Raw genomic sequence first — 16,927 nt, 5'->3', positions numbered from 1 at the left:
AAAACAATGGGAACCCTGGAAATAATTTCAGTAGGGCTAGGATTTTAGTGTGCTTGCAGGGGAAGACACACTGGTCCCCAGTTCTTCACCTGGGCTTTTTTAGAAGAAGTAGAATCAGGAAACAGTAACGGCACCAGCACCATTACAGGCAGCAGTACTGGTAGAAATGGGAAACAGTTGAAATCAGCTTAGTTATCTAGATACTTAACCATGCAAATCCCCATGTACAGGTGAAGACACTGGGTAAATGTCAAAGTTACAGATGAATAAAATGAGTCCCACATGCATAGTGAAACCACAAGTGATCAGAGCAGGTCATCTCAAATAAATGCCAGAAAAGCTTTTATGCCAGAATTTCACATGTTCTCTCTAAATAACTTCATGACCCATAGGAAGATGATTTTGTTCAGAAAATCTTCCTTTAAAAATGTTGCTGGCACTGTTTTTCACATCTCTTTTTCTGCAGATAACTGAACTGTTATATTAGTACCAGGGATTGGCTTGTGTGGCTGAGGGAAATAACTAGTTAATATGAGAAGAATTTAAAAATCACCTGCAATAGATTTTCCATACATAAGAGCATCTTGATTTTAAGGTCAGAATCCTCTAAGTCAGGAAGTAAACGCTATTATCAAATTAAAGAGTTGGGAGAATCTCCCATTTCCTGACAGACCAGGCACTCAATTTCTAGTCCTTGTGTGGCTGAACCTTTCATCTGTCACTGATCCAGGGCTGAACAGCATTGTTCACTCTGTTCCTGAGGTCAGGGCAATTTACAGGGGAGGAAGAAGGAAACATTTCTCTGGAGGGATTTTTATTTATTTATTTATTCTGCAAAATCTCAGAAGCTTGGAATGCCAAAAGGCTGCCCAACAGAGAGCGATCAACCATCAACATCACAGCAGGGGTGATCAAAACTGGATTATATCTGACTTTGTATGAAATGCGAACTTCTGGAGAGCAGCTCAACTTAGAATCCCAGGTTGTATTGCCCAGGAAGTGCTTCACCTGTATTCCAGTCTTTTTCCCAGAAGCCACAGGATTTCTGTGGGCGCTGCAGAGTGCATGCAGGCAGCTGAGTTCCTGTGTGCCCCTTGGCTGTCTGCGGGAAGAGAGACCCCAAAACAGACTACCTCTTCCAGAGCACTGCCTACAGCCTGCTCCCAGAAGCTCACTTTCTGAGGGGGTTTGCATGCCCCTTGCCCCCCCCCCCCCCCCGAAGTTGCACTAAAAGGAAAATCTTGGTAAAGCATGAGAACACTGGAGCTGATTTTGCGTGGTATCAGATGCCTCGGTCAGCTCCCTTGGCTGCGGGGGATCCCTGCCTTGGGAGCGGGAGGGCATGCAGAGGCAGTGAGAATGGCAGTCCAGTGCTGCCGAGTGGGTAGCGCAGGCACTGGGAGCTCCTGGGATGCTCGTGCTTCTAGCTGAGCACATGGCAAACTGCCCTGGAATCGTACCTGCTGGAGACCTAGGCTCCCTGGGGCACAGGGAGGTCATCCAGCCCATTTTTCTGGGAGAAGTCCCCTGAAACTACTACCACCACCACAGTGATGGTGGTGTCACTGTATTGGCTTAAGGATGTAGGACAGGTAAGGCTTGAAGGCAGAATTAATATTTTTTTAGTTAGAGCAACTGTAAATGTAGAAAAACTGGACAGCCTTCGGGCACACAAGCCATTCTCTGTGTCTTCACTTCCCTGAATTATTGTGGTTTGCATGGATCCTCTCAAGAAAATTTCTGGCCATCTCTGCCAGTAGGGCATGAGGATGTCCTTTTCTCCTTTCTCTGTCTTATATGAGAATGAAATGGTATTTTCTTTTTTTATCATTGGCTGAAGATTCATTTTTAGCATAGTCATGAGTTGTAAGTAACTTACAGCCCAAGCAGTGGAACTTCACTCCCAAAACTTTTGCAAACCTTGAGCATTCCTGGCATTCCTGGCTAGGAATTTTTGCAAGCCTTTTTTAATGAACCTGCCTGAAGTTAAATTTCTTTGGGTTTTGAAGAGCTCAGAACCAGAGCTTGCTTCTTGCTCTCCCTAACTTCAGTGGCAAGTGCATTTATCATTGTTATTTGACGGAAAACTCAAACAGTTGATGTCTTGGTTTGATATTGTATGAAGGTACATTCCTTGCTTTTATGGTGATCTAGCAATTAAGACAAATATTTGTTCTTGAGATCTTGCAGCTTGTGGTTGCTCTCTGTGATAGAATCATACGTTTTCTTTTATCACTGTTTCTGATTACATGAACAAATGAAAGAAATAAACCTCTGTGGGGCTTTTTTTTTTTTTTTTTTTTTACAACTTCTGTCTAACCTATCCATACACTGTTGTACACTATGCTTCCATCCAGTCTGTAGCTTGAGTTTCTTGGGTATGGTAAATACACGTCTGATTCTTAAAAAAAAATTATTAACAGGATATTTCCAAGTTCCCAGACAAAGATTATACAGTACTGGGTGAAGGTGGAATCATTCTGAGCGGAGGCCAGCGAGCACGAATCTCACTAGCAAGGTAAGTATTTTGCTTTCTACGTAGTGTACTGTATCATGTATAAGGAAAGTATTATGACTAAGCACTTAAATACATGGGGACCAAGTCCTGCTAAATAAATATCCTCCAGGTATATCAGGAACATCATTTTACTATCAGAAATCTGCGGTTTGCTATGCAGTTGTGTTTGTGGTACGCCTGCATATTTATTGAATTTGAAAAGTTTGATGTCAGATGCTTGCTATGGCTTAGCTGAAGATGAATCTTTCCCTTCCTGATGCAAGATGCCATTTGGAGATTCAGACCTTTAAGTGTAGCTTTCTAAGTACAGAAGAAACCCATACAAATAAGAAATATTCCAGGATGTTTCCCTGCTATGACACTTCTACAAAGCAGTTTATATATTGATTTATGACAAAGTCCCTCTCTGCAGGTAACAGAAATGAAAAAAATGCCATGTTTCAAAAAATGCTGCTAATAGTTTTGATCTTTTTCTGTTCTAAAAAGAAAAAGTGGAAAGCAATGGCTAGTCAGTACCTGTGAATAATGGTCTGGCCTTGTCTGTTTGACATTCCAACATTAGTAATTCTGAAGGTCTACAGAACAATAACATAGGTGTTTGTCTTATAAATTAGCTATGTGTTTCAGCAGAATCACTTAGCTATCATCAGAAATCCAGTAATGACAGCTCCAATGTGTAAATGGCCCCATTTATTTCTGTGCCAAGTGTAAATTGTGCTGGTTCCCATGCTCAGAGCACTTGATAGAAGTAAAATCACATTATGGTGATCCACACTGGCATGCCATGAAAGATGTACATGTCTGTGTGAGGCTAAAAGATGGGTTCATAAAAATAGAGAGGCTTTCAGTGTGGATCTTTCTAGTGGATTTGTGAGAGGGAAGAGGCATGTGGATGGTTCTGTTTTATGCAGTAAGATAAGAGAGGAGGAGCAGGCAAAGCTTTCAGAGCAAAAAAACCCCAACCAACAAAACCCACTTAGATTTTCATTTAAAATGCAACATTTACGTGAAGTATTGCCCAGATTCTATGAATAATCATGTCTGTCACTTTTCAGATGGTCACAGCTCATTTACTGGAGGGTTGCTGAACTGATATAATATATTTATTGCCAGCTATATAATTAGTATTTTTGAAATACGTAAAAGTCCCAAAGACAGAGGCTGTATCTGCTTTAATTTTATTTGGGCTCCAGCCTAAGCTCAACATACTGCAAGGTGTGCAGGTGTTAAGGTGTGGGTTGCAGATGCAGCTCTGAGAAAGCTAGAGGAGAAATTTAGGATTACAGCCCCAGGTTGTACCCATGTGCACTGGTGATAAACTGGACGTTATTTGCTTGGACTGGCTGCATACATGTGTCTGGTGTACTCTGTGCAAAGTCATGTGAAATGAGAATCCCTGCTGGAAGTGCCATCAACCAGCCGTCATGAGAAGCAGATGGAGATTGCCTGAGTCCATCTTTCTTACAGAGCACTGTCAGTGCCTGCAGCTACAACCGGGGGAAAGAAAGGACCAAGGAGAAAAACAGTGCATGTGCTGGGTTTGAGCTAGCTCACTGGCCCGGTACACTAAAGCCAGTCATGTATAGCTACTGAGTCCAGCATACAAATTAGAGCAATAATTTGAGTGCTACCATTATTCCAGGAAAAAACCTGCAAACTTTTTGCTGATGAAAGTGCCAAGTATGAACTTTTTGTTGTTGTGCAGCCACTACATCATAATGTATGGTCAGTGAAATCCATCATGACAGAAGATTTTTCAGTAAAGTTGCTTGGTTATTAACATACTATACTATTACGGAGGGCTTTTTCTCCTGGTGATGAAATATTTTCACATTGTTTAACACAATGATTTTAGACCTCATTTTTAGAGTACTTTAAAAAGTACTGAAATGCAGCTGTCCAAATTTTCTTTACTAATTATGCGCTGATTCATATCACATCATGATTTTCATACTCACAGAGGAAGGCAAGGGGCCTTTTTGAACTTCTGTTGAAATTGATGTAAAAAACCCCACCTCTTAACCACAGGTTTAAGTCTCAGTGAGCCATGTCCAGGCACATACAGCTTAAGGCCCTAAAGCTACAAATAGTTTTTCATGTCCTGAACTTAAAATATTGTACAGTCCCACTGCAGGTAATGTTTGCAGGATCATGGCTCACTAATACACTTGTCTTTGCTCACCATTTTTTTCGAAGTACTTTTAAAACTAAGCACTGAGACCCAAGTCTTTTCACATGCTTATTTACACATATATGTAATATTCCCTCAGGCACCAGTAGATGTTACAGTAGGTACTAAATTCCCATTTAAATGGGCATTGTACACCAGTGGGGACTGTCAGATTCTAGAGTAACCTGTGTAAAAGGCAGCTGTATAGCTTCCTTTCATTGTGCAGAAATTAATGGAAAACTGATTTAGTTTGTAATGTGGTCTGCAGCAAGGAAAGGCTTTATTGAAAGACGTCTTATAAGCACATTTGAAGTTGAACTTCAGCTCCATATTGATGATGTAGAAAAGTCTATCAATTACAAGGTTTTGAGACAAAACTGTAAAGGCATTCTTTTTAAATTATATTTATTTACATGTATAAGACTTGTAAAAGTTAACATCATTTCCATTTTCTCTGTTCAGAGCAGTGTACAAAGATGCTGATTTATATCTCCTGGATTCTCCTTTTGGACATTTAGACATTTTTACAGAAAAAGAGATATTTGAAAGGTACTGTATGTTTTGATAGAATGCATTTAAGAATCCCATCAAGAAGCACAAAGTAAAACCAAGGACAGAAATTTAATAACAGTACAAAAATACTGCAGTGATCAAAATTATACCTTTTGGGGATGTTTATTTTTAGGGATTCTCGTGACTGAGTATTTTGTGTTAGCAGTAGGACAGCATACTGTGCTGGGAACAAGCCTGGGCCAGGTGTAAGCGTTACTGCTCCCTCTTCTATCTCAACTTATTGAACCTGCTATAATCTACTACTCCCAGAGTGCATGGCTATATATCTGGTGTCTCTGTGTACCAGAAAGGCTTTCATTTTAAAACACTACCTGCTTTGTAAGTATAAATTTTTACAAAAAGCTATATTTTTCTTCTTTTTCTAATCACTGAAAGACTGGTCACCTGAAAGTGCCCACTGACCAAGAGATTGGCAGCAGGTTGGCCAAAGACAGAGACTTTTGGCTTGTCCTGGTGGTGTAGCTCAAAACACTAAGGACACACACTGCCATCCATGAGCTTTTCAGTCACCGTAAGTTTGAAGTTTTGAAATCAAGCTAATACTTTTAAGTTTGGTAGCAAAAGATCTAAGTAACCCTAAGAAGAAAAGAAATATTTCATTTTTATGTTGAACTGTGCTTTTTGGGTTGACATGAAAATGATTAAACTTCCCCCTTTTTTTGGTTCCTGCTATAAAGCACTCGCCCTTTACACATTTCTGCCTTAACCACCTCCTTTGTAGTTTGAGGGAGCACCTAAGACTGCTCATACTGGGAGGGGGCAAGTAAAAGCAAATAGATTAAAAGTGAAAGGGATAAAAGGAACATTTAATCATGAAGAAAAAAATCTAATTTTTAACACTTTCATCTTTTATAGCTGTGTGTGCAAGTTGATGGCGAATAAAACTAGGATCTTGGTTACTTCAAAACTGGAACATTTAAAGATTGCTGACAAAATATTAATTTTGCATGAGGGGAGCTGCTATTTCTATGGAACATTTTCTGAACTTCAGGGTCAACGGCCAGACTTCAGCTCAGAGCTGATGGGATTTGATTCTTTTGATCAGTTCAGTGCAGAGAGAAGAAACTCAATTCTAACTGAGACTCTCAGACGATTTTCCATTGAAGGGGAAGGCACGGGATCACGAAATGAAATAAAGAAGCAATCTTTTAAACAAACATCAGATTTTAATGACAAAAGGAAGAATTCCATAATTATTAACCCCCTTAATGCAAGTAGGAAGTTTTCAGTAGTGCAGAAGAACGGGATGCAGGTCAATGGGATAGAAGACGGCCACAACGACCCACCAGAAAGGAGGCTCTCGCTGGTACCTGACTTGGAACAGGGAGATGTAGGTCTGCTTCGGAGTAACATGCTAAACACTGACCATATGCTGCAAGGTCGGAGGAGGCAATCTGTGTTAAACCTGATGACTGGCACCTCTGTGAACTATGGACCAAACTTTTCCAAAAAGGGAAGTACAACATTTCGGAAAATGTCTATGGTGCCTCAGACAAACCTGTCTTCTGAGATAGATATCTACACCAGGCGCTTGTCTCGAGACAGTGTCTTAGACATAACTGATGAAATCAATGAAGAGGATTTGAAGGTATGTGTTGATTTACATTTATCTTGGTTTTTGATATGGTGATAGTTTAGTGCAATATACTCCTTATATATTTTTCTGCTTGACTATGTCGTTCCTAATACAGTACTTCTCTGTGGAAAATCTTTTTGGAATATCTGTGAATAGTTTTTAACTCAAATATCATCTTGAAATTATTGAAATCCTCAAAAATCTATTTTGTCTGATTTTTTATATTTTTTGAATGCTATCTGTGAAGAATTTCAATACAGAATTTTAATCTCCTGCACTTTAATCTACCTTTAAGATTTATGCTAAAATGAAATTTGAAACCATAACATGGAAAAGCATTGTTTTAAAACATTTATGTAAAATTGACATTTGAAACATTAAGGCTTACGGAAAAAGTAAAATACATTTGAAGTAGTAGCACAGTTTTTAGAATAGGAATTGGATCAAATCTGACAAATTTGCAGACTGCTTAGCTCTTATGTTCTGATACAGATAATGAACAGAGGAGTAAGTTGGATTTTACTCTTTTTTATAGATGTGCTGGAAATTATTCAATTAAGATTGAGTTTTATACCAAGAACTGGACCAACATTCCCTTTTTCTAATAACTATCAACTGGTCATAATGAACTACTTTCATTTTCAAAACTGACAGCTGATTTTCACATGATCAGAAAATTTTCTGAAGTAGTTTCCTAGGTGGAAAATATCTACAAGAAATATTTAAACTCATAATTTGCTGAAGCACTGCCCATTTTTTCTTTTGCTTTATCGATCTCAGCAGAAAAAAACACCCTCAAAGTATTTACAAATTTACTCTAACAGCACAATAATAATCTCAATTGAAAGAAAATAGCTATTGATTAATAATTTCTGGGCTTCTAGTAGTGCTGGACAAATCTTGGTTGTTTCTTTCAGTGTTGTCTGAAAATTTCAAATCTCTAAACTGTGTTGTTATATCAAAGATTACTCAACCAGTCAGTAGCTTCCTCTCCAGCCATTATCTGCCAATTTGAATGCTGCAGTTCAATTATTTGGAGTGAGCTAGCAGGAAGAATGACAGCATTCACATGTCAGAAATTCTGATATATAGATATTATTATCATTCTTACTATGGTCTTATCAATTCTTTGACAGGAATGCTTCACTGATGATGCTGAAAGTATGGGTACTGTTACCACATGGAATACCTATTTCAGATACGTTACCATCCACAAAAACTTGATTTTTGTTCTAATTTTGTGTGTGACTGTCTTCTTAGTTGAGGTAAGAAAATCTACGCTTGATTTCATGTTACTACAAATGATGTTTGTTCAAACTTTGTTCTTTGTCATAAAAGGATAAATGGATATAGCATCAACATTAGGTCAAGTATGGATTGCTTATTGGCAGCTGCTGTTAAATGATACTGCAATGACTTTTCTACTCTTTAGATGAGCATTTCTTACTGAAGATATTGATTAGTGCATGGCAGCAGAAGACCCACCTTCTCAAATTATCTCGGTTATTTTCTGCTGCATGTTACCATAAATAAGAGTTGTTGCCCTATGCAGGTCTCTTGTTCACAGTGAACAACCTTCCATTTTTCATTAAAAGATATCTTTGCAGAGTTTTGGGGCATTAACAACAATAATTACTAGAGGTTTTTTGATGAGCACATCCATAAATTCCGGAGAATTGCTTTCAAAAATGTGTTAGTAGCTTTGCTCCTAGTGAAGGAAGGGTGGTAAGGCAGAGAGCTGAATGCCTGTGACGGCATTTAAAGATGGATGGGGTGTTCCTGCAGTGTGCAGAGAAGACTTTTTCCAAGTACAGTGGAAAACGCTGTCAGAAAAAGTGCTGAAGAACATTTGCCTGATCATGCAAGTCTGACTATTTTTCTTATAACAGAAATTGCCTACTTTTTGTCTTGTCTCCCAATTTAGGAGAGACTTTTAGCATAAATACAGAATCTCCTTGTGTCCTCTTTTACAATTAATATCCTAAATCAAGTGTTTTCTGAGGGAAGGAACGTGTTTTGGAGAGAAGACTGGGAGATTAATAAGACTGTATTCATATGTCAACTTATAAAATATAGTACCAATTTTTCTTTGCATTTTTCAACATGAGCTGAAAGAAGAGAAGAATCCATTAGGAATATAGTACTATTTTCTGGCTGAGTGTGTCAGTGAAAGTTTTTTAGCAGTTCTGTGGTGGCACTCAAACTTCTAGTATCATCAAATTTGGAGAAGGATATGATTGGTGGTATCCTGAATTAGCACTAATGTTATGTTGGAGGTGATTTAAAGTAGTCCTTCTGGACCAGGAATAAAGCCTAGAGCTTAGATCAGGAATAAAGCCTGGAGCTTAGATCTAGTCTGAGATCCCAAATTTTTAAACCACCTCCACAAGCAAGAGAGTATTTAGATGTGTAGTTGTTCTTACCATCTAAGTTTTATTTTTATGGTAGAGGAAAATGGCTATGTAAACATACAAAAGCAAAGCTGAATGTAAGTTGTCGGGGAAAAGGAAATTTTAACTTAGAATTATGTCAGATTTATCCCTGTATATTCAGCGTCCATTTCTAATCTTGATTACAAATTTTTGCTTTTAAATTAAACTAAAACCTTTTTAAATAATTCAAAACTCTCATCTTCTAATTGAAGAACAAATCTGATGACAAAGAACGTATCCATCTAAGTTAAACTTCCTAGTGTGACTATTACTTAAGTAGAAGCCTATTGATAAATTAATGGGCCGGAAGATATTCAGTCATAGCACAGACTATATAACCTTTAGCAAACCTCTGTCCCTGAGATGAAATACCAAGTGGTTACGTCGCCTGTGCTGACAGTTTTTACCCTTCTAACCTTAGACAATGAAGAGAGGCTAGCGATGAACAACATCCAAGTGCTGAACTGAGAGTGGTGACAAGTAAATTGAAAGTGAAGTTTTGACACCCTTTAAAGCTAGGTGGGACTATTGTGGAAATGATAGAGATACTATTTTAGATTTAGAATAGATTGTTTTATATTGTAGGTTCCAAGGTGAGTCCACACAGATCACCATAAATAGGGCATCAGTTGTAAATTCTTCCTAGATTTGTGTGTGTGTTTAGCTCACTTAAGTGGCTCAAAACTGTGTTTCCTAGATGTAATACCCAGAGACTAGGGTTGCTGAACTGGAAGAAGACCAGTTATGAATGGAAACATATAGAAAGGCTTTGTGAAGTTATTCTGTCACAATATTTTCTTCCTTCAACTTCACAGCTAAAAAAACTCCTCTGTTATGAGGAGTCAAGAATTCTGTTGGGAGATGTAGAAAAATTATTGTGAAAGAAGCATGATCCTTACAAATGCTTAAATTCAGGACATCATGGTCAATCTTGAGTTATTTACTGTAAGATCTGCAAAAGTTAGTGGTTCCCAAGGAGAAGACTTCAATTATGTGCTGAGGTATTATCGCAATACATTCCTGTACCAGTGCCATAAAAATATATGGGAAGAGGATCATAGAAACTATGTTCCAACCCTTAGAAAAAAGATCATAGGCAGAAATAGAGCAGACTGAAATGTGGTGGACTAGATGAAGATCTCCAGTGTCTCAGTGGACAGGTAAGAAAATGTGTACAGAGAAGCTTCTGTTGAGCACTGAAGCATCTCACAATAAAAAGGGTTTAATTCCACATTTAAAAAATATTAAGATAGGTTATGTGGAGAGTTATGTAAAACTAGCACCAAACAATATCAGACAAGTAGATATATCAAATGTAGATAACAGCTAGCAAGAACAACAGTGCAAAAATAAGTGTTAAAGATTTGACATTCATATTTGAATACCTGCCTTTGAAGATATTGAGAGACTTACTCTTATAGGGCCATCAAGAAATATTAATCTTAAAAACTTAAAGTATGTTAAAGTATACAAAGAATGTTCCTTGTCATTAGGAATGCATTAGCAAGCCTTTGTTAATGGTACAGTAAAAAAAAAAAAAAGAATATTTAGGCACTTGAGAGCCTGATTGTAATACAAGTCTAAATGTAGCTTTCCTCGTGGAATGCTCTAAATGGTTTCTGTGGAAAGAGGAGTAGCTATGACAAGGTTTTTGCTTCAGGGAAGTTTTACTTCCATCCATTTATAATGCTCTCTATAAACAATTATAAAGTCAGTGAAAGAAGATACGTAAGAAAAAGTACATAATGTGACAATACAAAACATTTACTCTGTTTTCTTTGGTCACAGGTAGCTGCTTCTCTTGCTGGGTTATGGTTTCTTAAAAAGTAAGTAGTCGTGATCATTTATGGAGAAATTGGGGTCTCCTTTATATTGATTTTTGCTATAAATAATTAATAAATTCTGCCAGAATTCTATATGGATGGGCACTAGCTTATATTCAATAAAATGGTTCATAGATGGGTGATCTAGATACTTCATGTAGGTGGTATCTTAAGCTGGTACTTCTTTAAATGCTAACAGTCAAATGATTTGTGCCTTGTTATTGAGCATATAACAATGCACGCAAGACTTTCCCTGGGTCAGCTCACTCTAGAGATGCATGAACTTGATTATCCTGAATACACTGTGGTTCACCGCTGACTTTCAGAGGTGCCAGGTGAGACATTTGCTCAGGAACATTTTAAGGGAGCAGTTTCTGTAAGACCTCATTTGTACAATTTCCTCTGCTCACCTATGAAAAATTCCCAGAAGTTACAGGGTCAGGCAGATGAAGCTTAAAGCATACCGAGCAGTGGTGTATGGCTTTTCCTGGGTTAATGCCTTTGATCCCTGTGTTTGTCCTGCAGCACTAAGTCTGTATGTTTGAGTATAGAAAGCATATGGTGACTTAGGTCTGATCTGGAGGAGGAGGTGATGTCCCCTTACAATAGGTCACTAAGGCCTTTGATTTTTATAGTACACCTAAAGCATTTTACTTCCATAATAATTCACTTTTTTTCAACAACTGACTTTTTTTTCTGGTTAAAAGAAGTGGATGCATTTTCCTTGATTAGACTAGTTTTGTCAGTGATTAAACAGGCAGTAGATTTGCAAGAAAGTACTAAAGCAGTACATTTTCACAGTAGTTTGGAGAAAACTTTTGGAGGGGTCATAGTTATGTACCAATGGCTTAGTTTCCATCTTGGTAAAACCCCTTCATTGCACAATTGCAACTAATTGCAGAAATTACTACAAATGCTAATAGACGCCTGAATCACCAAAGTTATCTGAGGAGATGAATAAGCCATTTATTGCCTTGACCTCTGAACATATACAGAGTAACTTTGCCTTAGTGGAACATGGAGTAGTTCATATTTTGTGTTTCATACGTACAGGACAATATTTAGAAAATGACTTGAAATATATATAACTAACCATTAACATAGTTTTAAAACAAATGAACATTGCAGTACTGTTTAGTAGAGAGAAACCACAATTTCCAGTAATGCATTTATTTTTAATTTCCATCACACAGGACAGCTTTGAAAGCAAATGCAACACAGTCAGAAAACAGTACTTCTGAGAAACTTCCTGTGATTGTCACTGACACTAGCACCTACTACATCATTTATATCTACGTGGGAGTGGCAGATACTCTGCTTGCCATGGGAATCTTCAGAGGTTTGCCTCTTGTGCATACACTTATAACAGTGTCTAAAACTCTTCATCAAAAGATGGTGCACGCAGTTCTTCATGCACCTATGTCAACATTCAACTCGTGGAAAGCAGGTAACTGAGATGGGAACTGATTGACTCATGTATGAGTTTCATTTCAGTTAAACAGTTTTCATTCTGTTAAAGGATACTGTTGCTTTCCATTTACATTTTTAGTCAAGCTGAATGTTAAAAGTTTGCCATGTAAAGTAATTTGTGAATCTTTTAATGAACGTTGATTGTGCTTTGTGATATACTTCAGTTGTCAATTCTGCTTCTGAAATATCACCTTGTAAGTTGGAGAAAATTCACTGTTTGAGGCAATAAAACTAGAATAACTTCTAATGAATATACTTCGTCTAAAACTGCAATAGAAAAGATATAGTCAGCTATGTGGTGAGTGACAAGGAGTCAGGTGTGGATGATAAATAGTGCTTTATTTCATGAATAGTCCTACTAAAATGGCATAAAACATCAGTGTGAATAATGGTATGCATATTCAAATTTGGCTCTGGAGTTGATAGAGAATTCATTATATAACTGGTGCAACAAGTTCCATCTCCTGCTGTACATCCCATACCCTTCTTACTGGTGCATACTAGATTACAGGAGACACTGATAAATGACAACAAAACATAGGGTTTCTCTTTAATTTTCCCATTATATTCTTAATTCTGTTGTTACCTGGTAATTAATACAGTAATTCTGCTCAGAAGGTAAGAAACTGGTGTGCAAACTCATACAAATGCTGATGTGCAAATTATCTGTGTATCAACAGAGCCTGCTGCATGATGGGTACACAGACCTTATGTTTTGTGCCTCTGCTTCAGTCCTGTTTAATTATGTTTCTTTGGTTTTATTACATCTTCGTGGGTTTTTCTGAGATTCCAAGAGCTGAAACAGAAGTTGTGGAGCCAAATTCTTCCACAGGGAAAGAAGCTGTAGCTCCACTAAACTGTAATGGAATTTCTTGTACTAGGAAAAATCTTGTACTTATCCTCAATGTTTTGTATTCAGAAAATGTTGGATTTTTTGTTAAAGTAATAAATGTAGGATTTTGGGGTTGTTAAAATGTTTGACTTTTCTTTTTTGTTTTTTTTTGCTTAACCTATAGGTGGTATGCTTAACAGATTCTCAAAAGATACTGCAGTACTGGATGACTTACTTCCACTGACAGTGTTTGACTTCATTCAGGTTTGTAGAATAAAAGTTCTAAATTTTGCTATCTCATAGCACTGTAAAGTTTCAGTTGTACGTCATGCAGAAGAAATCATGTTAATAAGAAGAAATAACAACTGGAATTAATCTCTTTTCCTTTTTTTCAGTCTGTATATCTATTTACATAGCTGCTTATCTTGTAAGTCAATTTCATTGCTTCTTTTTTGAGTACTTGCCTATATGTGTACGTCCACTGTTTGTGCAAACCACTTTTAGTACTCAGGCTCAGAAACATTTTTGCCCTGCAGACCCCTACAGTACAAGTATCCCTGCTGCTGTCCACATTCAACTTCAAAGGTGTAAAGGGCATTCCTTAGTTTCTTTCAGTTATCTTGGCTCAAGTTTAATATTTTTTTTATGCTATCCTTTGATTGCATTCAGCTGTTTTCAAGACTTTACCTCCTTAGCCTCTTCTGTTCCCAGTTTACTAGCATCACCTTTAATTCTTCTCTTTTGTTGAATATATTATTGGGTTTTCTGTCCTTTTATCTTCTGTGGAAACTCTTCCAGGCCTGCCTTATTGGGCGGTTTGACCCATGATGATGTGGTTTCAACTCTCAGCTGGGCAGTTCTGCTTTCCCCACCTCCCCTTCACAAGTTTGACAGCCTAATTTTGTCTTTTATCCTTCACATATTTGTGGCCTCCCCTGAGTCTCTGGGATTAAGCTGAGTCTGTCAGGCACTGGATAACTGTTTGCGATGAAGGAGAGCTTTAGATGACTCTACTCCTTGAAGGAATTTTACATCCCTCAGAATTGTAGAATTGCAAACTTTTTATTTTTTGGATGGAAAAGCTTGTTTCCAGCATACCTCCTGGGAAACTCCATACATTGCAAAATTTTCAGTTTTGAATGACCTTCCAATTCATCCACACTGAAGAGAACATTGAAGAAATACAGAGATAGAGGCAATTCCAGTGTTTCTCAAGGAGGATGCCTTTGTTTGCTCCCCATCCTGCCTATTCTGACTTTGTGCCTCTGTGTGAATCCCAGCACCCCTCATTAGTGTCTCACCACTAACGCTGCAATGCCAGCTTTTCATCATATAGAGCTGGTTCCCAGAACATTTAAAAAATAAAAGCAAATCTTCCCTGGTCCTCCTGTTCCTCTCTACTTTTATTTAGGAGATATGCAGGCCTGACTTAGTCAACCCAAACACTGTGCTGCACAGATTGCCTGTCTCCAACTATGAGTTTGCTCTGCTTTACAGTCCCTACCAACATGATGGTCTGTTCAAAACCAAATCCCTTTCCCTATATCTTTGTTAGTAATTGATAACTTTGGCTCATGACTTTAGATAGGCAAGTGCAGCTCCACATGAAGAGGTTCAAGGACATCACAGCTCTACTTCATGTCCTGCTGATGTAATGAAAATTTGCTGAATGAGTAAACGTGGACATTGACACCTTGTCTGAATCATTAATATCATCTTTGGTGTGATCAGGATTCGCTACTGTCTTTTTCTAGTGTGGCCATTTTGTTTCTGATATTTTGGATATGCCATGGGGATGTTATCCCAAAATTATTTTAGTTAGCCTGTCTCTACATTTCAAACTCTCTACAAGAAACTGACTAGTTTTTCATGTTTTCAAGGATAAGGAAAATCCCTAGATTTGGCTTCTCTGTTCTGATGCCTTTCAGAAGTTAACGTATGCTCTAATGTCCCATAGTTCACCTCTGTCTTCTCAGTCTCAACTGCAGAGGCTCCTGAACATGCATGATAAGCTGCCCTGTCTTTCCAGGTTCTTCTGGTGAAAATCACTGAATCTACCTACTGTCTTGAATGCTTTTTACCAGTCATCCCTTCATAAAAAATTCCTTCCGATCCTCCATAGATTCAGACTCGTTTGGCAGCTTCAGACTTCCATGGACTCTGCTAATGAACAAAGTCAGATTCCTCTGAAAGATACAGAGAAGTTATACATATGACTTTCTCCTTCTGTGCTTATTATTGCAGAGTCACAGAATATGGAAGGGACCTCTGGACTTAGGACCTGGGACCTCTCCAACCCCTCTGCTCAAAGGAGGTTCAGCTAGAGCAGGTTGCTCAGGGCCATGTTGGATTTTGGGTATCTCCAAAGGTGGAGACTCCACAAGTTCTCTGAGTAACCTGTTCCAGTGTTTGACCATCCCCACAATAAAAATACTTTTTCTTACGTTTAAATGGAATTTTGTGCACTTCAGCTTGTGCCCGTTGCCTCTTATCTTCCTGCTGGGTGCCACTGAGAAAAATCTGGCTCATTGGCTCTGCACCAAGTACCTAGTGGTATTTATATAAATAGAATATAATTTTTTAAATATATAGTTTATAAAAATTATTTGCATATATACACATATTTTTTAGTTCTATAAATATAATAAATACCATCAGATACTTACACAAAGTGATAAGATCTCCCTAAGCCTTCTCTTAAGGCTAAACAGTCCCAGCTCCGACAGTCTGTCCTTGTATGTGAGGTGCTCCAGTCCCTTTATCATCTTCAAGACCTTTCACTAGACTCACTCCAGTATGTCTGTATCTCTCTTGTACTGGAGAACCCACTCCAGATACAGTCTCACTGGTGCTGAAGAGAGGGGAAGTTTCACCTTCCTTGATCTTCTGACAATGCTGCTGCTGTTGGCCTCCCTTGCTGCAGGGGGGTGTTGCTGCCTCATGGTCCACCAGGACCCCCAAGGCCACCTCTGTAAAGCTGCTTTCCAGTCGGTCACCCCCCAGCCTGTGCTGGTGCATGTGGTTGTTCCTTCCCAGGTGCAGAGATCTACAGAAAAGGTTAGCTTCTAAAGGTACTGGGATGCCTAATTCTGAGTCTGGTGGAGATGAAGGCTTGGTCTCTGCTAGCCTTCAGTTTATGGCTGCATAAATTCATCCTTCTGATTTCTGAGCTTTTCTCAAGAATTTGACACAAAATTTTAGAGCTGGTTCTTACTCCCTCTTCTATGAGAATGAACTGATAGATGACTGGCTAACTCTTTGTTTAGGGACACTGCCTCCTTCTCTGTTGCAGCTGCGGATGTCATGACGTACTTTTTCTTAGGAGTTTTATGGGTATTAGACATATCAGGAGGCCTTCCCTTTCAGGGAGCAGGGCTTTTCATCCAGGATGAATGAGGCTTCAGGATGAAAGAGGCCAGAGTTACTCTCCAGTCACTGGGATATACCCAGTTGCCCATAAAAGAAGCAGCGGTATCAGACTTTACATCAATGACAAGAGATAGCATCTGTGATGTTTTCTCTGACAGCCATCT

General features: G+C 38.4%; 1 protein-coding gene across 1 annotated transcript in view; it reads left to right on the top strand.

The window, feature by feature from the left end:
* The window catches only part of CFTR (CF transmembrane conductance regulator), an 81,129-nt gene that overhangs the window by 32,940 nt on the left and 31,262 nt on the right, over nucleotides 1–16,927 (top strand). The window contains exons 12-18 of the mRNA XM_049813560.1: nucleotides 2,424–2,518; nucleotides 5,151–5,237; nucleotides 6,117–6,849; nucleotides 7,974–8,102; nucleotides 11,058–11,095; nucleotides 12,286–12,539; nucleotides 13,579–13,658. Of these exons, the coding sequence (XP_049669517.1) occupies nucleotides 2,424–2,518; nucleotides 5,151–5,237; nucleotides 6,117–6,849; nucleotides 7,974–8,102; nucleotides 11,058–11,095; nucleotides 12,286–12,539; nucleotides 13,579–13,658 (1,416 nt within the window). The remainder of the gene's footprint in view (nucleotides 1–2,423; nucleotides 2,519–5,150; nucleotides 5,238–6,116; nucleotides 6,850–7,973; nucleotides 8,103–11,057; nucleotides 11,096–12,285; nucleotides 12,540–13,578; nucleotides 13,659–16,927) is intronic.

The sequence above is a fragment of the Accipiter gentilis genome, chromosome 11, assembly GCF_929443795.1.
Source record: "Accipiter gentilis chromosome 11, bAccGen1.1, whole genome shotgun sequence".
Classification (NCBI taxonomy): Eukaryota; Metazoa; Chordata; class Aves; order Accipitriformes; family Accipitridae; genus Astur; species Astur gentilis.
This window is presented reverse-complemented; position numbering and strand designations above follow the sequence as displayed.